At 38.5% G+C, this 23,386-nt stretch overlaps 1 protein-coding gene across 1 annotated transcript; it reads right to left on the bottom strand.

Annotated features, from left to right (window-relative positions):
• Window positions 1-6,756: 6,756 nt before the first annotated feature.
• LOC110057701 (uncharacterized) lies at window positions 6,757-22,099 on the bottom strand. The gene is made up of 21 exons (XM_020764289.2): window positions 21,818-22,099; window positions 20,997-21,092; window positions 20,205-20,363; window positions 19,314-19,420; window positions 18,240-18,298; window positions 17,824-17,978; window positions 17,264-17,347; window positions 16,736-16,842; window positions 16,519-16,577; window positions 15,879-16,015; window positions 14,959-15,321; window positions 14,562-14,662; window positions 13,192-13,250; window positions 12,946-13,091; window positions 12,800-12,859; window positions 11,981-12,187; window positions 11,351-11,407; window positions 10,677-10,769; window positions 9,590-9,838; window positions 8,974-9,151; window positions 6,757-8,236 (listed from the first exon to the last, which is right to left on the bottom strand). The coding sequence occupies exons 2-21, from the start codon at window positions 21,055-21,057 to the stop codon at window positions 8,224-8,226; spliced, it is 2,454 nt and encodes an 817-aa protein (XP_020619948.1). The 5' UTR covers window positions 21,058-21,092; window positions 21,818-22,099; the 3' UTR covers window positions 6,757-8,223.
• Window positions 22,100-23,386: the final 1,287 nt, after the last annotated feature.

Genomic DNA, 23,386 nt, shown 5'->3' with positions numbered 1-23,386 from the left:
TTTCTGGTCTAGTCATCCTCCGTAAATTATGGACCTGACATTGCGGATTTTTCTAAACACGCCGAAATCTTCCAAACTGAATGTTCTCGTGCAAGTGTGAAACCACTGGCCTTAACTGCTCATGACTTTGCACCTGCCGCAACGTACGAGAGCCTGCCAGCAGGCTACCTTTACTGCTGCAAATAACTTTCAAACTACAAACTAAAAGCTGTTTAAATTTAATCAAATTCTCTTCCTCCTGGGCGTTTTTATCGAATATGAAAGAAGATCGTTTGTAGATATCACAATGACGATCACATTAACGGTGAACAATCAACCTTTTCAATGAAAAAAAGTTTTAACTTCAAAGTAGGTAATAAGCTTGACGTTTAAGGCAAGATAACAAAGATTTTGACAATTGATAGTTTCTCCTGCCTTCTGTTTTGAATTCGTACAGAGAATAATTCATTCTCTTTATATGACAGGTTAAAGGCACCTGATCTCGTTCATTTGGTTAAATTGAAATTTAAAATCAATTGAATAATAATCTTGTGAAAATAGGAACAAAATTGTAGTGCAGCGCGCGCTAAGTTTACGACAACTATTTGACATCTCTCTGTTGTGGTCCTTCACCAATCAAAAAGTCCAGAACCGCGGCACGTGCAAGTAGTTTTATCGACATGAGGCCACTTTGTACTTCTCCGCCTCCCAGACTAACTCGGTAATAATAGGAAAATTAATTCAGATATTAACGAGATTCTAACTAGAATTGAAGGAAAACTGGACGACAGGTCGACATTAATTTGGACTTTGATGTCGGCTGAATGACAAATTCACAGGTTATTTTAAATATGTTATCAGCACGCTTGGGCCAATTTCATTGTTTCATTCTGTGGTCTGTCTATGATTGGATTAAAACTAACCGATAAAACAGTTGCACATTTTGTTAGGGTTAGGTTGTCTAAATTTGGCTTATTTTAATCTTGACAATGAAACCAGTTTTGTGTTTTTTTTTGCAATTTTGATTTTGTTCTGATCAACACGTACAAAGAAAAAGGCAGAGACAAAAGATAGACAAAGGACCTCCTACAATACATTTGAAAACAACCTTTTTTTTGATCAAAAGATATGTTGAAAGGATAAAAACGAACGGAACATAATTCTCATCTGTTCTTTTGACTCAGGTTACGAAAACCTTCAGTAAGTTATAAAAGTATGCGCACAAGGAAATAAGAAAACAGTTTTATATATTTTCCCTTAAGGCACGAGGACACGCTTTTTTACGATCAAGCATAGTTTAATATGAGTTTGCAATTCTGAATGTTTTCAGATTTCTTTGGTATATTGCGATTATTATCTGATCGGTTATGAAGATAAATAACAGTATACAAAAGCTGGACTTTGTGGCGCCAGCTGAATATCACAGCGCAGTACGGCTTACATGTACAGGAGGTAAGTTTAATGTAAAAAAGAAACATAAATTTCTTTCCTAGCCTTATTGCTGTGTTTCTTTTTTTTTTTTTTTCGTTTTTTTCTAGTTGCTACATTTAAAATTAATAGTTGTAATGCAATATTTTTCATTTTGTGTCCATGCTGTCTGTTCAAAGCCTCCAAACAGTAACAAGTCAGTTTTAAATTTCATTTGAATTTCCAACTGAGTAACAATTACCTGAGGTTTTCATCAATATATAACCACGTTCTCTCACCCCAGGGTCTGCAACGATCGCACTCTATGAAAATAAATTAACAACAGATGGTATGTTTCCACATGATTCTGTCCCTGCCAGTCGGATCAATATTTACGGACAGGCATAATCGTGCACATGAAGCATATTGGGATGGCTCGGTGGCGGTTGTTGTCGAGAGGTCTGCACTGAGAATTTTATGGCACAAGGAACGCACCTCACATTTACAGCTTAGAGCGAACCATTCGACCACTGACCCATATCCCAGGCCTTCATCCTGGTCTGTTCTATACGCTCTTATACTTATTTTTATGCTGAATTTGTTTTTCCCAGTGAAAACGTCTTTGAACATCAAAATTGGTATTTTCAGATTAAAGTTGACAAGTTCTAGAACAACCGATTAGGAGTCGCCCCACTCAAGCATGAGCAATGCAGATAACAAAATTCACAACGTTGTACGCTCTTATACTGCAAGACATCATCACTGCGAAAGGCGACAAAAAAACCCTGTTACAAGCAGAAATCTGTTTATGAGTCCAATGATGGGCCATATGATACCTGATCGTATTAATGAGGAAAGTTTTGATTCTACTCGCGAGAGTTGAATTTGATTCTGGCTCGTATAATCGCTGTTCTGTTCGCCACATTGAACTGGCCCAACGTAACAGACGTATTTCATTGCAACTAAGCGCAAGCTTCAGCTATTTGTTTTCTATCATAATCTGTCCAGTTTTTGTTAAATGGTCGCATAAGGAGAGTAAATTTGTCACGATTAAAGAGGAATGAAACTCCAACAGGTGAGCGTTAGTAGCATGAATTAAGGGGTGGTCGAGTGAACGGGTTGAACCTAAGGGTGTGGTTCCATTGTCTAGGCCACATCAAATATTTATAATATGGCAACTGGAACTGAAACAGAACATGTAAAACCTCTTGAACAATGGTAACTGTCTTATAGTGAACAAGACAGTTTTACTCAACTGAAAGTACTAATGAAACCTAAAGTATGGCCCGGCCTGCCTTGGAACTAACAGAGCCGCGTTATTGCACTAACACGATGATCTCTTTGTTCAGTTAATTGCTACGGCATTCCCTTGTTTGATATTTCCGTGTAAGGACACTTTTGAGCGACAGCTTAAGTAAAAATGAATCATCAAACTGCGGATAAACAACACAAGTTCCAATGAATTTCGCTACGCCTAACGGGAAATAAGATACTTCAAGGATATCTGGATGCTCCCTCACAAAAAATAGTAACGATCAAAAATTGTTGGGAATAGGCTTGAGGAATTTTAATAGATGAAGCCGAGTGCCTCGTGGTAAAAGAGTCTTGAAAATCTCTCCCATTTACTACCAAAGTAACTGACTGGTCTCCTAGGAAACAGCCATACTTTATTCTTAGCCTCAGGGATATAACTTTATTTATTCAAGTGGAGTTCCCGGAATTTAAAAAAGGCAGAATTTATGTTAATTTTTTTCAGTTTCCAGCTCTCCTAGATGGAAAATATGAAGATATAAGTAATTTTCAACCTTCATCAGAATTCACTTGATCTTCTCATGGCATTGACCAATTGTTACGATGAGTACATAATCGAATTTATAGGCCATATGATCAGCGACTGAAACGAACCAGAGTTCTTGAGTGGAATTGACAGAAAAATGGGCAAAGACAATGATTAGGAGAATCCTGATGTGTCCTTGTACAACATATTGGTTCTCCAAACCGATCACTGAGTATTTCCATTCATGTTAGCTTTGAGAATTTAGAGCTCGATCAAGGCAATATTGACGAATGTCTTTGTGCTCGGCACCTGCCTATTAGAAGGTGTCGTCAATGAAATATTTTATGAAGAAATAAGTTATTGATCTTGAAAATTCGATAGTGCAAAATACCATCAATCAAAGCGAACTAAAATGCCGGATTCTCTTACAATTTTTTTTCATTGCTTTCAACCAAACTTTATCCTTTTTCCTGTGGTTAAATATTCCAAAAGTCGTTAATCATACTTTTTTTTCCGACAGAAACATCCAAGTAAACAAACCGACTTCCAGTTTAAAAGCTTTGCACTTCACAATAAAAGCATCCTCGATCTTCGGTAAGAGATGCATTAAGCCCGAGTAGCTCTAATGGTCGAAGGAAGGGCTCTAAAACGAATTCACGAGAAAGCTTAAAAAGCGTGTAATGTTAAATGGACATCACACGTCTCTGTTTGCGAACTTGAAAGTGCTAAAAGCGTAAAGTACTAACCGTGTATACACAGGAATAAAGGGTCCATTTGATTTTTAAAAACACTCCATTAAACTTCTCTTGCGAGTTAAACTTATTCATGCCAAATCGATTCGGGCTATAGAGAAGGGAAGTTCTTGAGCATAACGTCTTTGCAAAAGGGCGAACCGCCTCTAAAACGACAAGTAATTTATCTAAACGTTTCAGTATTCGCTTTCAAAGTTGCAGATTAATTGTCGTTTAATTACCGAGGTTTAATCCATTGATGTACAAGCCGACCAGAGTGAATGCAGCTTTAAGTAGTTGAGTGGTGTTTACTTAGTTTTAATTGGCCGAATTTTTGCGTTGAAAGCGGCGTGCCCTTTCCGCAAACATGCATAGTCACTCAAAAACGGCGAGACGATCTCGTTGTTTCAGATTTCCTAGCAATATGACTCTGCTGTTTTCGTCTTTTCCGAGCCCTAGCAAAGACCAAGATGAAGGTAAGTCAGGTTAGATGTTCCGAAACATAGTTACGAGTTTATTTCGCAGTAAAGGAACTTCTTAGGCAAAAATAAAATACTATGAATGGTAGAGAAGCCAATATTCCTTTTTGAGATTCCACATAAATGCAGTTATTATATACATCAGTGTCGTTTTAGTACTTGGATACAGACTAAGGCTACTAAGGTTTTCGGTGACGGAAAAACGTATATAAAGTTCCCGGAGAATGTGGTTAACAAATGTTATATCTTTTGTATGTAGTTTGAACCTTAGTCTACGATTCCCCAACCACATTATCATTCATTCACGGCTTTAGATATTTTAAATTTTCTGTCTATCAAACGGAGTGAAGGTTTCCTCTCTTGTAAATTTAACACAGGTGTAGGAGTTGATAGTTTGTTTGTGTCGTGAAAGACTTATCCAGATTAATTGAAAGGATGTTTTTGCGTCTAATGGAACCGTCAACTTAAAAAGGTGGTTTAACTTTAAAGCTACCGGCAAATTTCCATTTTTTTTTAAGAAAACAATGATTGAACATTCAACAAAGGGCGAGTATTTTCTCAACCGACTTCTCCCGTGATATACAGTTCATTGCGTTGTTTATCGAACCGTGAAAATTCGTCATGTAAGAAATATAGATAAATATGAATGAAACCTTTATTTTTGGTGGGAAAATTGGTAAAAATTTAAATGCCTTTCTTTATCAACGCGTGAAATTAAGGTTACCTAGAGATATGTGAAGTTTGAGGTTTTGTGAAAACGAAGTTGCAGTCTTCAGTTGTAACTGACTTTGAAGCAAACAAGGCCAGTACCGAATTTGTACGATGAATCTCTTGCTGTTTTGGAAATGTGTCAGAGCAGGCAATATTGTGACACAAGAGGTCCAAAATGTATGGATATTTACTTATATTAACTGCCGGTTTGTAAATTACCCCGTCGAGTGAGACTTGAGCGAGTTTATTTATGGCGCCATTGTTAGAACGCTCAACCCAGGACCGTTCCGAATCCTCAGCCAACTCATAATGGAAGAATAGGGCTAATTACTGACGATCATTTCCCAGCGCGGGTCAAAGAAGCTAGCTCAATATAAAGTATTTACTATAATAGCTTTTTTTAAAACTCAGCTGATAAATAAACGCACCCTATGATCCATTCTCGGTAAACTGATACACACGCCAAAGGGTAAGTATATATTTTCGTTTTTGACGTCGCTTTCTATGAAGTTAAACTGAAATTGTCCGCGAAATCAAGGTGAAGGAAAGCAAGATTTCTACTTAACTTTGCAACAAATTGTTAATTATCCTTTATCTAATGTTTTGAAAACAGTAATTCACCGAAACTCTAATTCGTGAGCCGTCCTTCTTAGCGGTCCGCATTGCAAACCTCGGACCGCTCAGGAAAATTGAAACAAACTAATAATGGTCGATACATTTAAGAATATTTTGCCTACAAACTAAAATAGTATAATAGTATAATTGAAAATATAATAAACTTCCTGTTTGTAAATCTCTTGGATGGGTGGACGGAGTGTGAGGGACCTTGAATTGAATTGAATTATTTTATAGAGAGAGGACTTATTTATGAGCCGAATGGTATTTTAAAAAGGAGCAAAGGCATGCTTAATAGAGCTTCAACGCCTAAGTTCCCATACCGGCCTATCTTATCGTTTATAGCTGGGTTTATATTTTACTAGAATGATGTGATTGTTTACGTTTGTTTAAGTGAGGTCATGTTGTTTAATTAGTTACAGTACAATCATTTTGTTTAGCTACGATGATTCGACTAACTGTACCGCGTTTTGCTCAGTTGGGGCCAAGAACACCCAAAATAGCTGAATTTTTTTCAGCTATATTGAGTGTTCTCGTTCCCTCCCAGAGCCATGCAGAGCTGACACACTGATGCCAACCATGCAGTGAACACTTCTTCTCTATTTTAAGGAAAAATAATTTACTTTTCTCTGCTTCCTTGAGAGTCCTAGCTACAGGCAGGTCGTAAGATGGAGGGATGGAAAGATGCCTCATATCAGGATCAAAGTTTTTTTGGAGACGATTTTTGAAGAATCAGTTTAAGAACTTGGTCCACTATGTTGCCAGCATTTGACGAAAGTCGTCTACGTGTTGAAGCTAGAAGGTATGAGGAAGAATTCTGCCAGGTGCAGAAGGTGCATGTAAGGTGCATGTTACAGCGGGAATAGTCTGATTGGTCAACTGAGAGTCAAAAACAAAAAAAAATGGAATTGACAGTTATTTAATTAAAGTAGCAAATATACCACGCATTTTCTTTGGTCATGCATATATCGGTTTTATAGACCGCTGGAGGTATTGACAGAACACCCTTAAAGAGGTCTGTAACCTTAATATACAGAGATTAACAAGATAAACTATATTCTAGACAAAATAAACTTTTAATTGTTTTGCCTTTGTGGTAAACAACATCCAGATCTCATTTAAACTGGCTTACAACGAGAGAACCAATATAATTCACATGCAACCATCTGACTTCGTGAGAAACAATAACAATATCTAAAAAAACATCGTACGTTGTTCATAAATTTTTCTATCTAGAGATAACATCATTGAGGTTTATTTGTGAGAGGCACAAGAAGGCTCCAAATATAACAAGCATTGAAATCGCCAATTCAACACTTCTGAGTGGTTTTACGAATGCCCCTTAAAACAAGAGTGAAAGCATTGTATTTTTAATCGTAACCGTTTTTAATCAATTCAACTTATTTATCTGCATTTTACCATTTCTCGCAGATGTGAGATTTTTCGAGTCATAAAATGAAAATTTTCACTGAGAGGAGAAGCGAATCAGCAACCATACGCAAATGAGATTTAAAATCTTGAGCAGGCAATCTCCAATGGAAGCAGTTTCCTCAAGAGAGGATGAAGGGTAATCCCCCGTATAGGCATTACATACTCTCAAGGTAATCCCTGTCAAGTTATTTTTAGACATGGTATCCAGTGCTCCCGCAGATACGTTTTCCATTCGAGCTGCAGAGATGTTTCCGTGGAGGATTGAAACAGTGCATGTAAAACCATGTCTCTATGAGTAAAAATTCACGTCACTCTTCTAGGCCCTTCTGGGCTTTCTGCACATTGGAGTGATCTAAAAATAGCTTGAGAGTGATTGCCTTAGGAATAAGGTCAAACATGAACTATATGAGGGACGAAGTCTCTTGCTCCTCATACTCTTTCGGTTTCCTTTGGATTACAGCACGTTAAGTAGACGCCAATGAAATAAATCAACTTCAACAAATGAGACGAACTGGTCAAAATCTATCTTCCTACAATTGGAAGAATTGGAAATGGTATCTAACCGTTAAATATCAGTACAACAGTACATTGTCGAAGAGTTTTGTATGGTTGTGTGTCCGGCAAACTTTTGCCATGAGACTACACCAATATTCATCTAGAATTATCCACTTCCTGAACTTTGCAACTAAATTTCTGAGCCTTGACAGCTGTTTACTTATTTAGAAAATACACTAATTTTATTGGGATTAATTATTTCTTTTTCTGACTATGGACTTCAAATTACTTGTAGTTGTGAGGTTGATTATCTCTCTTGACGACATGCTGTGTTGTAGATCAAATTAAAGTATCATTCATTTTGTTAGAAAAAAAATCTGCATCGGTAGAGACATGAAATCTTTACTTTTAACGGCTTAAATGTCCTATTGAAAAGCAATATTTTTAAAATAAATATACGTCTATTTAAAACATTCTTCTTTCACAAATGATAAAACATTTCAAAAACACTCTCAGTTTATTAAAAGGGCACTTTCAGGCGCGAAAAAACGAACGACGTAAAATCACATCTCCACTGATATTCCGAGAAAATCATCTTTCATGGGGCAAACCTAAGAATAAAAAAGAAAGACTGTCAACTTCTTAAGTTTCAGCCTATCCCTGTGTAAAGAACAGTGGCGTGAACCCAGTTACTAGGCTATAATGCAAAACTAAGCGTGTACAGGGTTTGCAATGCAGAAGCAATCTGTTATCTGGCGCTTCAGTCTTCACGAGACTCCTGAGATCACGTTTTGAGCCCAAATCCAACATTTGCAGTTCATGAGAGCTTAAAGAAGGGCTTATTCTCCCTGCGTAATCCCCAAAAGTTTGGGTTGGAGTGCAGCCCTGAGTATAAATATGCGATTTTCTTTACTCCATTTCTGGACTAGCCCACAAGTTAAGCCTTATACCCACTATGTAATTTTCTTAAGCTATACCCGTTTGGCGCCTCATGTCCCTGCGTTATTGAGGGAAAACCCTCCCCCATGGCCACGGGGTGGCACATTTTAGTTCTTTGACACTTACACATATTTTGTCTCAGAAAAAAGGTTCGTTTCTGCCGCTTCCATCAGGAAGCAAGTTAAGTTGAAGTCGAAAAGACACTCAGCTCGGGGATTTTATCATCGTGGTTGCTTGGCAACCTGAGGCATCGACACAACACGCCATGCCTAGTTAGGCCTACGTGACAACTTTAAAATGAAACAAGTGTGAAAGCTCGATCTGGAGTGCTCTAACCAAGATTTACCGAGTTTCCGACTCTTTAGTTTAATTAAATAATAAATCAAATACATCCGTTATCTGTTCTCACCTTTTGTAAATTTTCATAGCTTTAGTGCTCAAGGTGACGTCCTCTAAGTCTCTCTTTTTCTTCATCTTACCAATAAAGCTGTTGATCATGCGTTTAATATTGGTTTTCCAATGAACAAGAGGATTTCCCTGTCTCACTCCAGCGTCCATCACCTTGGTGATAAACTGGCGACCATCCGCTGTTCATAAAAAGGAGAAGTTTGGTTTGTTCTTATTCTCGCTGGCTTATCATTCTAGTTAAAGGTTGCTACACAGAGGGAGGGAACTTATTCGGGAAGGAACTATTGGATGTCTTTTTCTCCATATTTGTCCAAGTCAAAAACTAGATGTTTGTTTTGTTTTTCTTAATGGGTTAATTTTACTGCTCAACTGAACAAGTCGTTCTCAACTCGGCACTATGTGAGGTAACGTTTGATTTCACGGGAGGGGTGGGAGGAGGGGGTGGAAAGGGAAGAGCGGCGTTTATAAGGGGCTTTATAATTGTAAAGGGGGTACTCAAGCAATTAAATTAACATCTGTTACACTCCCCTCGTTTTAAGACTAATGAGCTATCAATTTGCGTTAATAAGACTGCATGAGATACAAGTTCTGCAGTGCTCAATTTTTAGACAGCTTACCAGTGTTTTCGAGACAAGCTCTCTTGTCCACATGCTGCTTATCGTAAGCGGATAACTTTATAAGGATGGCATAATGCCAGTACAGCCAGTATCTCTGCTGGGGGCCACCCAGGAACTCTATTGGGTTGGGCTCATCCATGTTCTGACAAATGATATTCAAGTGACAGTTTGGCCGCGCTTGAATTACGTACTCGCCGTCCTGGGTCCCAATTCCAGAAGAGCGGATTTCCGCGCATGACTTGGGAATTCCTGAAATGGATACGAACATGTCTAACGACTCTTGAAAGAAAACTACATAAAACGGAAATTGGGAAAACTGTATTCAGTCGAACAAGCGTCACTTTGACAGCAAAAATGTTTGTATTAAATTAACAGATGCCCTCGAATAAGCGTCACTGCACCCTTAAACAACAACGCGAGGCTTATACTTTGTAAACGGGCGCGTATTCAGAGAGGCCTATGGCCGGGGAGGAGGTACTCCTAGAAAAATTGGGTCGGGGTGTGCAGCACGCTTCCCAAAACCCTTACCCTATTTATTACCAAAATCTGCGATTTTCTCTACCCTTTTTATGACCTGACCAAAAATTCGATACCCTGTTTATGACCTGACCCTTAAATCAGACCTGCCTTATAACTTATTGTATTTACTAAACATTTTCGCCGCAACCCTAATAATATTTCTTAACGTTTATTCGAAGGCGACGGTCATTAAAAACTCGTTTGAACTTTTTCAAAATCAGATGTCAGTGCCATTCATTTTTTGCTTTATAGCGGAGTCAGGTAGATTCATCAGAGTATAAGCCCCTGTGGGTACTCCCTTATATGGGCTATGTAGATATGAGCGGCTCCAAAGGGTATGGTTTTTCAGCCGTATTGGTCATAAATAAGGTATCGATTTTGGCCATTTTGGTCATAAATAGGGTATGGTTTTTGCACTCTAGTCTTGATATGGGTATGTTTTTAGAAGGATCTGCTTAACCCATCATTATCGATAAGACCATCAACAAAAGCCCTTCACAAATTCTGTTTACGGCAATTTAACATTGTTCTGAACTAGGGAACTAATTATAAACCATCTAGGTGATACCTGCTGGCAAAGGAATGAGCCCTCCAGTATAACCTGGCGGTGTGGAAAGTTTATCGAAACCCGTTGGTTGAGTTGGAACGTTAGCAACTTGGCCTGGATTGGAAATGGAAAAAGAAACAAATAAACATAAGCCATTTCATGTTTTAGCAGGTTGTGCAGGTTATGCATTGTTGGAACCAGAAAAGGTGGCGAACAAACTTTACCATATTTAACAGGATTCAATTATCATTTATCCTTCAGATGTTTTACATCTATTTTTAAGTTAGTCCCCAGAATTGGATGATATCCAGACATTTCCCTTAATTTGGGTTACCCTTGCTCTTTGGGCAAAACCTGTAAGGGGAGATAAGATTCTGATCACGAAAACTACATGTAGCTTGGGGTGAAGCGGAACAAAATAAACATCACTGGTTGCTGTTCAGAGAAATCTGTCTCCTGTTCAACTCTTGCTTGATTTCAATAACCTTTGCTATTGTCTTCAAAAAGTCTGCGCGCCAAAAGAAAAGGACAGTTTTGATAGTCTTTTCGCTTCCTACTCCATGTGATGCGACATTCAGTCCTATTTATTGAGCCATAACAGCTGTCCCATTCAGACAATCTTGGTCTTTTTCATTTTAACAATTTAATTTAGAACTACTGAATGGGAATGTCTGAATGAACTTGTTAAAACTTACCATACTGATCAGACGCCACGTTAGAAGTGTTAGTGACCATGGTATTATTCTGAGTGACTGTAAAACAACCAGAAATAAGAAAGAGAAAGAAGTGCAATTGTTATAAGCCCTTCTTAAAATTTCCAAAACAATAACGGAATGTGCTGATACATAATTAAATCAGGCGCCCTAAGATACGATGTGTGTAGTTTCAACAGCTTAAAATAAACAGGGGTAGGGAGTTGGCGGGAACACTGGCTAATCCAAACTTTCTTGCAACCGTCAACTTTCCTACACTCCATCTCGTTTCACGTTTTACACTGTTATCGAATTTGGAATTTGCACAAATTTTCATGAAATTCAGCCAACGTCTTCGCGTGTTTGGCAGTAAGATGATGTAGACTGTCGCATACTCGCTGTTCATTCAGTTAGCATACATCGATGAGAGTGAAAGAAAACTCTCGCCCAATACCCCTAACCTCTAGATCTTGTCGACTGACCGAACTTTGTTACTTTGAAGACCAATTGATCAACATGACTCCTGGAAAAATCAGCATTGAAAATACACGCATTTATCTATTCCACTTCCATTTCTATCAATTCCTTCCGTTACTTAGAAGTTAAAAAAAAAGAAAATGCCCAAATACTAACCGGAACCGGTCGGTAGTACCACTGGGCTTGCAGTAGCATTGGAAGCTGCTTGTGTTGGAGACGAAACACCCGCTGTAGGTACTGGGACGGTGACTGATGCAGCTGCTGTAGCGTTGTATGCTGGAGGAGCTGAAGATGGGGCCGGGGCAGCAGTGTAATTAAAGGCGGGAACTGGATAGACAGGCGCCATAGAGGTGTTTGACATAACTGGAGAATTCGTAAGGCAAAATAAAATGAGTTAGTTTATACCCAATATGGCTGGAAGCCTGGTAGCTAGTGTTGGTTCAGGGTTGATATGAGTGACGTAGTGTCATGTTTTTTCTCTTGCAGTACTACTCTCCATAGGAGCAAAAATTAACGTCGAGATGTTTTTGGGAGAACGAGTAAAATGCAGGATGCTACTATCTGTTGAGCAAATGCATGCGCATGTCTCGAACAACCAAATTTCTCCCTCTCCTTCCACTTTTCCTCCTGGCCTCAATGCTACTTTCTTAAAAATATTACTCAAGCAATGCTTGTCATTTAAAGTGAGAAAGGGACCTATAAAAGGTTTGTATACGGTTTTTTTGTGTACATGCGACAGAGACAAAGTTTCAATGTTGACTGTGTGTATTCGTATATTTTCTTGCGGAGTGTTCCAGTTTCTTTTTGCCACGGTTGCAGGTTCTAGGCTAAGATTTTTTTTTGGTGAAAAATCAAAAAAATATACCCCAGTGAACGATTGCTTTATGCTATTGCTTTGTATTTAGCGCTTGGGAATTCAACAGTTCCAAAGAAGTGATTATTTTTTAGCATTAGTCAAACAATACAGCTGCACACCTGTTGAGGCATTTGTTGGAAGATACGCTGGAGCAGGAGTCGTTGGAGCAGCAGGGTAACCTAAATAAAAAATAAGCCAGTGTTTGTGTAAGCTTGATGTCAAACGTTATACAGACGGCATTTTGACAATTGATAAGCCAACAAACCTGCTTGCTGGACAGAGTCACGGAATACAGGGATGCCACCCAGAAGTCCTCCATGAACAACGCCCTGCAGAGGTAAGAGACTTGGGGTCTGTCCGGGGGGGAAGTTGATTATGAATGAAGCTAACACTTCACGATCAGGCGTCTCACTAAAAAGAAAACATAGAAGAAAAGGTACAAAATACGTTTATTTGCGCAAGGTTTGCCTGCTAAAATGTTACGTAAAATTTAATTACCAAAGAGACTCACCTGAGGCCTGTAACGTTCGAGGTGACGGTAAATCCGTAAGTCGAGTAAGCGTTTCTTATCTGTGCAGCAAAGAATAAAAATAAAATGCAATTAAATAACTGTTAAATAAAATTCATTAATAGAATGTTCGAAACAATAATAAATGTTCAAATGTTGTTGTTCATAGTGGTCAATGCGCTTAGCTACACCTAGCTACGTTTACGGGAATGCCCCTTAAGGTCATTCCCCAGTATTGCATTGTGCATCCCTACTGCGCATAATTTCACACGTGATTAGCGCGCGCGCATTAAAAAATGGCGGCTTTTTGTTTACAGCTGGACCTCGCCATAGAGGTAAATCGTCATTTTCTCGCAAACGAGTATGGTGACCTATCATTTTTTTCTGTTGTTTTGAATTGATTAATAAATTTCTCTGTGTAAAATAAATATGGACCAATTCTCAGTGTAGAACAAAAAGCAATCGTCGGAAACGTGAATTTAGCAAGCAATCGTGACTACAATCATGGTGCTATTATAAGGATTTATATGGGTATAAACAAGGTGCTTTTGCTCCTAAACGAACATGGGGACCCCTCATTTTTATTTCAAAATTTAAGTTCCTATAATATAAACAATCAATAGGCAAGGTTTCACAAAAATCTCAGTGCAGGTTCTATTTCAGTGGAATGACCTTAAACTGAAAGAAACAAATATATGAACTAAGTATGATAGGCTTAAAAATCCAAACTGGCGGGAGGCAGACCAGTTGCTTATTTACAGGCATGACCGAGGAGTTGAACTAGAGTCTCCCAAGAAACAATTCCAGCTAAGTGGTCAGAGCGGGACTTGAATCCTCAACCTCCGCTTTCAAGTCCGGCGCCCTAACCACTCCGTCACGCTGCCTTCTGCCAGAATACCAGTAAGTCAATTATTACTTAAAAGCCACTAGCCGTCCCTCCCGCATTGCGTCCCTCAGTCAGGGAGTCAGAAGTCTGTCAGACCTGGAAGTCAGTCAGTCAGTTCCTCTGTTAGTCAGTCAGTCATTCAGTCATTCAGTCAGTCAGTCAGTCAGTCAGTCAGTCAGTCAGTCAGTCAGTCAGTGAGTCAGTGAGTCAGGCCAGGCCGTCCCTCAATATGTACGTCCATTAGTTAGTCATTCTGTCATTCAGTACATCCATCCGTATGTCTGTCAGTGGGTTAGTCCCTTAGACAGACTGGCAGCCATCCCTTCAGACTGTCTGTTTATCAGTCAGTCCTTTTATCAGTCAGTTCTTTACTCAGTCAGTCCTTCGACCCGTCAGTTCGTCAGTCATGCAGCCATTCGTTCAGCCTTGCGAGCAGATAGTCCATACATTCAGTAACGAAATATCAAATCAAAATAAAGGAGCTCACCGCTTGCTCGATATCTTCCGCCAATATCTTGAATGTCGAACTTTGTGTGTTTCCCATGTAGTCGTACCAAGACTCATTTAACTTCACAGTTCCATTCAAAGCTATATTCACGTGTAAAACAAACATCCCAGTTAGAAAGATAAACTCAGTTTAGTTTGAAATTTCACTCCCAGGAATGCATCACCCAGTTAAATCTTAATGTAGATCCAATCAAAATAAATAAGATATCATTGAACTAAATTCATTATTCCAGTGCGCTATAATCGTTTCCAGTGATGGCCTATGCTAAATTGCTTCCGAACGATTCGAAATCCTTGAGAAGGTTCTAGCCTGACGCATCAAATGATAAATGGGACATTAAAGGTATCCTGGGTCCAATCAATCCAGTGGCACTTACATTCCCCAGGTTGTGCATACTGAATGCCAGCATTAGTTGGCACTGCAGCAGGTTGCGTTTGAGCCACGGTTGGTTGAGTCGCAACAGGAGCAGCAGGAGCTGCTGTGGGCTGCGCCACCGTTACATTCGCAACAGGGACAATAGGAGCGGCTGTAGGTTGGGCCACCGTTACATTCGCAACAGGAACAAAAGAAGCAGCTGTAGGTTGGGCCACAGTTTCGTTCGCAATAGGAACAACAGGAGCAGCTGCAGGTTGGGCCACAGTTGCGTTCGCGACAGGAGCAGTGAGGAGAGGGGACATAGGTGGCGGTACAGCTGGAGCAGGAGCAGGGGCCGGAGGAGCAGCCTTAGGCATCTGACCGTCTAAAGAAAGAAACACGGCACAGAAAAACAGTCAGAAAGGATAATTTATTGTGCACAGTATTGCTTGTCGAGTTACAAGTCCAAACACAAAGTACAAATCTTTACTGGGTTAATGTCCTTTCTGAAAGTGCAGCGAAACTGAGCACTGTTAATTTTGTTGAAAGAAAGATGTTTATAGAGTCATTGTCTTAGAACAATAATTGACTAATTTTATGTTTTCTTCCTTCATGCAGATTTTGATATCTGCATTTTTAGGATAGTCAAGAACTGTTCACTTGTTTCACTCACTTGGAATGTTTCGCTATGTAGATGGCCTTTTAGATTTTTAGGACACCTTCAGTCTTTCTGCCTTCCGATGTCTCCGATGGGTTAACCATCTAAGTTAGTGATAGCTGCTGATTATTTGTAAATCAATTCATGATCTTAGACTATCGGAGAAAACTTGTAAGCAAAAATATCATTGGTCCTACAAAAAAACTTAAATGCTAATTTGAAAGTTTGAAAGTTGTAGCGACAGCTTACGCTAGCCAACAACAAACGACCAATAATGGACTTACTCAAGTAATCGTTAAAGATAGCCACATCTCCTAAATGACCGCCGGTAACCAACTTCTTTAGCAGCTCCTCCGGATCAGTTCCATCGGGTTTAAATCGAAGTACGATACGCGCATGCGGACTGCCATCAGGGAACTGACTACGATAAGAGATGAAGAAGGTTCAGATGTAAAATCAAGAGAGTTTCGAGAAGATATGATTTGGAATGAATATTAGCACTGAGAAAAGTCAGTAACCACGTGTTAGAATCTACAAGTAGACCAAGTTTTACAGAAGAAGTAAATACTGGAGCTGCCGTGTTCTTCGCTTTCAGAATGTGTGATAGGCCGGAAAGCTACAGGCCAACTGCTAGCTGAAATCAGGCTTTCAAGAAAAAGTTTGTTTGGCAGCTCTGCAAAATCTTGCAAGTTAAAACTTTGGTTGGCAAGGCAAGTGGCCCAGTAGAGTTCTGGGAGCTGGGACAGTTGGTTACCGTTATACCTTCAGTGTACCAACTGTTTTTACTGGGTTAAATTTCTAAGAAACCTAGCGAAGGGGGTAAATAGCTATTACTTAGCCCCTATAGTAGGATTGCTGAGAACCAATGCCAGAAAGAAGCTAATCTGTTTCTCCAAATCAATAAAAAACTAGTGTTACACTTACTTGTAGCCGATGACTTTAATATCAATAAAAGATGGGTCACTAGCAAAAGCTTTTTTTAACTGAAAGAAAAACAAACAAAAAGATATAATGATACTGATCCTTCTCAGTTTTGCACTAAAAAAATGAATATCTTCAATCCATTATAAAGCTTACTACTCGGGAATGAATTTGTGCCGTTCTGATCTGAGATAGCTATTGCACACTGAAGGATACTCACTGTGTCTTCAATAGAAGAACTGATACTCTTTGTTTTCGAGTTATTTATATCGCTAAGGAAGGGATGCCAGGGCAACTGCAGTTTCACATCGAAAGGAAAGTCTTTTACTAAAACCAAGAAAAGGAATAAAGTTTATTAGCATTGGAAAAGGCGCAGCTTTATGGGCAATAATCTTAACAGGTAGAACAAACGGTTTTTCATAAAGGAAAATTGTTGTACCAGCAGTCTGATATGCGGGCGGCATACGTCATTGAGAAAATATACATTTTATGACTAAACAGATCAGTTTATATACGGAACAACGCTTAGTTAAATATCCAACACGAGAGGCCGTGCTTCACCACATTTCTAAACCCCGACACCAAGCATCGTTGCCTAAATAACACTATGAAATTAAGTCTAAGTACATGAAAGCTATTTGCTAAATGTGGGCGTATATAGTGCAAACAAACAAACAAACAAACAAACAAACAAACAAATAAACAAATAAATATATAAGTGAAACATCCTTTATGTGGTTGTACTTACTAAGGGTCGCAAAGTTTGCTGGGTAACTAGGACCGGTCGGTGTGTTGCTCTTCACTTGGTCTGCTGCACCAGGTTTCGTATTGCCTGAAATAATCACAAACAATCAAAACACCTTTAACTGACTTGAAATTACCCCCTGAAAGGACAAGAAAGACTGAAATGAATGCGCTGCTTTACATTTTTGTTGTCCAATTAAAAAATTAACTCAAGCATTCGGAAAATCTTACGGTGACTACCAGGGCCGCCATGACATCGAGTCGTTTTTACTATACAACTTTCCTGTACTCAAGCTCAGCCGGACACAATTTCCCAAGACTGAATATCAGGTAAAACGTATATCTTACTGTAGAGGACAGGGATGCATGCGGGAGTGATGGCGATGAAACGATTTCCGTTTACATGTGTGTGACCCTGACTTATGTAGTCTTTGTCTCAGCCGTAGTTTGAGTCGTCACGCAACTTAGGAGGAGAGAAGAGAGCTTCGCGTGACGACTCCAGATGACGGCAGCGAAGAAGACTAGACTTACAAAGAGAAACATAAATCAGGCGAGCGATCCTACCTCCTAAGACAACGAAGTAATCGGGATAAACCATCATCCCAGAGATGTGTCCGCCGGACACTATAGCTCGGAGATGTTTGATCGGATCCAGCTCGTCCGACACAAACTGAAGCTCAATGTCCGCTAACACGCTTGAGTTAGGCTCCTGGGAATTTCTGAATTAAAGGAGAGGAAAATAAACCTGGTGAAAATTTGATACTGACTCAAATTCCCTTGTGAGAAAAAATGAAGACGAATACCGCTTCATGAAAGTACGCTGAGGAACGCCCGCACACCAAGGTTTCTATCCGGAGAAACGTAAAATAATCATTCTGAACAGCATAACAGTAAACTAATACCGCTGACAGTGCGCAATATTCCTATAGCTCTCTAATTTAACTATATTATAGCAAGGATCATATCAGTTTTCTACTTACTTTAGCGTCATCACTGCAGAACTAAGATAGTTTGTGTCCCCGATGAGTTCTGTGGTTATCTAAAATTGTTTAAACAATAATGGGCACATAAAAAAAAGACTAAATTAGTTTCTTTTCTTTTCCCTTCATAAATAAATATAATTAAAATTCTTAAACAGGATTCCACATCAGCCTTAGCTGGTTGTAATTCATGCGGGTCCTTTTTCCTGCCCGAATTGGAATTTGGAGCGTTGGTTTTTATGGAGGGAGGGAAACTAGAGAACCCTGGGAAAAACACTCACTCGGAGCAAGACGAGAACCAACAACAAACGCAACCCACATATGGCAATGGGGTGAAATCTAAGCGCGATAAAGCTTAACCTGAGGATTTAATCGTGAATCTGAATTCAGTTTTATCCAAGACAAGACAACGTTTATTTGTAACGTAATTTAAAAGACATACAAATCAATAGTTAAATTGAAAATAACCACAGTAGCTGGTCACCCAAAATAAACATTTTAATTAGGGTTGGAAAGTATAGAATAAATACATTTAAAGTGAGATACTACGCGCGCTGTCATTGGTCGATAGGTGTGTTTAGATAAGAGTTGACGTTTTAGATTCGCGGGTATTTTTGTAAGAAATATTTTATAAAAGCAATATAGTTCTTTTTAGTGAGCTTTCAAGTTTAAAGTTTTTTCCCTTCAGTTTCGAATCAAAAAATTATAAAACTCTATAACAGAGGTTTGAATGAGAGAAATTAAGCTTCGAATAGCTCTGTATTAATCCTAGTTTAGCGTTAATCAGACTTAGAATACCTGACCCGGTATAGATCTGTAAACCTTGATCTTGTCATCAGTAGTTGCCAAATGATATGATTGTGTAGTTCAGTGGAGCCAATGTCTCCAATTATAAACCAAAAGAACTTGTAAATCTTACTAATTACTAAGTTTTGCTGCCTTTTTAATTGTTTTGAACTATTTTGCATCTAGCATGAAGGTTTCTGTGCTCAACGTCTCATGCTAAGAAGGCAGAACAAAGCAATAAAGTAACCAAAAGATTCACCTCCAGGATTTGGTATATCAAGAACTTACCGCGTCAACTATATTTCCGTCCATGAGTTTGTACTGTGAACTTTTTTTGTCTGACATCTCCTCGAGCCATTTTTTCCTGAATTTTATTTCCACCTGGGTTGTAGAGGCTTGAATAAAAATAAATGAAACAAAAGTTATCAATCGTGGTAGATGTTTTAGCGAATAAAGGTAGTGCTCTATTTACAACACTTCAAAGTTGGGAAGACAAAGACCCCGTCCACACTGACGTGTTTTCGTTTGAAAAAGCATACGTTTAGATGCGTTTTCGCCTACCGTCCACACATAAACGATCGAAAAAGCGTACGATCGTTTGAAAACGCTGTCCAGAGCCCATCGTAAGCCGTTCGAAAAAAAATGACGTCGTTCGTATACATTGTAACATATACGTGTGCATACATGAAGTCTGTGGCCAGGTTTTCCAGCGCTTTAGTGTGGACAGGGAAAATACTGCAAAGACGGTAGTGTTGAAGCGAAGGTTTGGACGCGTTTTCAAGTAGGAAAACGCATTATTATAAAGGAAGAAAATTTTGAAACACATTGGGGTGGACGAGACAGATGTAGTCAAGTGCTTTTTTTTGGTAAGCTCATGAAAGCGTAAGTTTTGTTTTCATGAAGCTTTCCGAGCGTATCGGTCTGTACCTTTCTTCTAGAATTTGCTGGTCACAAGTCAGTCCAGTAGGAAGAGAATCTTGAACAATTTTTGTACTCAGATATCTCATCTTTTAGGCATGGAAATAAAACTGGGGTGAATAGAGAAGTCATTGCTTAGCTTTCGATTTAAGACGAGAAACGTTCTATCGAGAGAGTAAAAAATAATTCTCCAAACACCTCATGAATCGTATGCATCGGTGACCTTCAAATGAGGCCCTAGGGTCCCCTTGAATCACTTACGTGGACCTGTCATCAGCTCTCTTCTTCTCCTTGTTAATATGTTTCTCCTCGCTAACATCTGATAGAGGCGTTTTGAAGAATCTTTGGATTTCCCTTGATCTTCATGAACCGAGCGACGGGCATGCGAGTGAGAATGTGACTTATGCTGGGTTCTTTTTTCTAAATAGAAAAAAAAAGGGGAATTATCAAAATCTAATTTCTCCTTGTTGTATCGATACATTGTCAAGCACAATGGTAATGAGAATAGAAAATAGCATCAACTAGAGGATAGGCTTTGATGAACCACTTAATTCTCAAACTAGGTATTAAAAAAATGTATGACAATCAGAAATGAGAATTGACAATTTCACACTTCCCTGAAAAGCTTTATTTTTAAAAGAGAAATAATCTGATAATTTACAACGTTCAAAAACTGACTTCGTAAGCTTTGAATAGAAAAACCTTTCGGTGTTTAGAGGTACATGAAGTTTCCACACTTCTGACCGGTTAAATTTAAAAATATTGTTAATAAATTAGCATCACAAAATTTGTTATGCATTGCAAACATATTTCTTTCCGTTAGCCGAAACTGTTCCAGCCATTTCCTCTTTTGTTTTATCGTTTTTTGTTGACTGAGATTTTAAAAGTCGAAATGGAAAGAGAGAAATACTCTGTTGAGAATCACGTAGATTGCGAATGACACATACAACAAATCTAACTGTGGAACCAACAATAGACTGGGTTACATTTGTGAATATAATAAAATGAAATATGCGACTTATATACCGCTGGAACGTCAATTAAGATACTTACTTCCCGATGATTCTGTCCTCCAAGTTAACAAAAGAAATATTCCGAGCGCAAAAAGTCTCATTTGGTTTTAGGGATATACGCTCTTCGTGATGAGCTCTGAAAGAAATGGAGAAAAATGTGAACGTAGTTAGTAATCTATAAAATAAACAGCACCTTTCAAATGTCGGAGTAGATAACCTTGACATAAGGGCTCTTACTGTCAACTTATTTTAAAACTAATTTTAAATTATAACTCGTACGTTAATACAATCTATTTGCCTCTCATTTGAAAGGCTCTTAGTAAAAAGGGCGTTATACTTCAAGTGGCAGGAATTTCACTTTTAAGTTGTTCAATTTGAAACAACTTTGTTGAAGATTTTCAATGGTAGTTACAGTCTTGCCAAATTATTTTAGATAGATCTAAAATTCCCTTGTAATCTTAGATATATATCTATACGTGAACTGTGAATTTTAAAAGATCTTTAAGAGCCTCAATTTCCCGCTGTGACAACTGGTTGTGACCCAACTTTAGATCACGAAAGTGAACCTTCTAATAAACGCGATTTTTGCCTGGCAAAGAAATGATAAATTTTGCCACTACGTTGAGAGGGATTTCGCAAGTTTGACAGAGACACATTAGACTGTGAATGGCTTCAACTGAGGTCTTAACTTTGTCATGAATCTCACCTGTCAAAACCAACGTAATCGTCTGACAAAATAATGACTTGCTATCCGTGCGCCTTTCAAGTAAAGCGAATTTCAAAACGGTGTTCTAACCTCACTGCATTGAGCCAAGTATTGCTTAGGGAATTTAAGCCTTTAAACAGATCAGAAACACTTACCTAACTATATAAAATCTTGATTTATGATTGAAATACACAAACGAAAGGGACAAGTGAATAGCGAAGAATTCAACAAGGAAGTCTCTCTTGACTTGGCATTATCGCATCAGATTTGTCCTTCTTCGTTGAATTCTTGTGCGGCGATCAAATTCCCATGACACTATTCTCACTCGGGTGGACGTTGAAATTTCCAAGCCTTTTCTTCAACTTGTGTTCCCAGTTAGAGTAATCTAAGTGAAGTGTATAAAGAACAGGACAGGCCCCGGTAGAACAAAAACACCAAGTCGGAGTTGAATCTTATCTTTTATTCATGATGAAAAAAACAATACCGGGCCGTCCATAGGTCACGTGACAGAAATTTCACACCACCAGCTCCATAAGGATGTCACACCTGTTAAATTTTTCTCGAATCAATTAGCGCGCTGATCCACCAGTTAAAATAACTTTCAAATTCATTGATCCCTAGTGTTGAGAATATAAAACCGGGTGGAGTCTTTTTGTTCGAGACCTGTTTTGAGGGCAGCGGGGTTGAAGATCATGGATCGCTAAACTGCATTTTCATTAAAATGCTCTGCCTCAATAGAGCGAGAATTATGGAGTTCGATTTAGCTAACGCAGAGATGTATGTTGACACAAACTGCTTTATAATTGTCACCACCTTGGTTAAAACTCAACGAAACTTTTAACGTAGATCCTAGGTTTGCTGGTTATTGACATAACATTATTTCTTATAATAACATATTTACTTGAATCGAGTTCCGTTGTTTTATCTCCGAAAGAAAAGTTAACTTGAATTACCCGTTACTGGCTTTGTGGAATTGTAGCCGTGTTTGATCGATCAATTCTGGCTAAGCATTTGATATTTCAAGGCCACATGCGACTGACAAAATGAAATTACAAGCACTCATTGGGAAAAGACCGGAAATGTATTTCCGAGCTTTGCAAAATATTTACATAAAGTACCTTGTTTCAGTAACTTCTAGCTTCATTTGCTACACCGGTATGTTATCAGGACATGCAGATACCCACCCAAATCACTTTTCTTTTAGGTTTTAGAGCTAATTTAGAACAAAAACAAGCTTGATTCAGCAAACAGTTTTCGAAGTTAGTTTTAACGTCAAAAAATTGTTTTGGAATTTTAATTTGTTGTTCGTTCTTTAGATATTATATTTATTTAGCTAATTATTTTTGGTGCAATATAAGAACCTCTGAAACGATCTTCAACAGCTGTTCAGAAACAAATCGCACGCGCCAAATTCTGACAACCATTCTGCTGCGACGTATGTACTGTGTGATAAGACAAATCTTCTACCTTTACTTTACTCCAGTTTTGGTACGATGAAGTGCTCTATACATGCTATATGGTCATTGATTTGGCCCTTACACACCTCAGTAATTGTGAATCCTGTCCAAATCTACACTTGATTTAATGCATTTGACAGGACAGAATTTTTCAAAGAGAGTAATCAATTAAAGCGTATAAAAATTCATTTTCCAAAGGCAAAAATGGTAAAGCCACACCGATTTTATATTTGAAAAAAGTGATAATAATAATAATAATAATAATAA

This window comes from Orbicella faveolata, unplaced genomic scaffold, assembly GCF_042242905.1.
Source record: "Orbicella faveolata isolate gen_17 unplaced genomic scaffold, um_ofav_v1 contig_35, whole genome shotgun sequence".
Classification (NCBI taxonomy): Eukaryota; Metazoa; Cnidaria; class Anthozoa; order Scleractinia; family Merulinidae; genus Orbicella; species Orbicella faveolata.
Note: the sequence above shows the minus strand (reverse complement) of the source record. Positions and strands in the feature narration are given on the sequence as shown.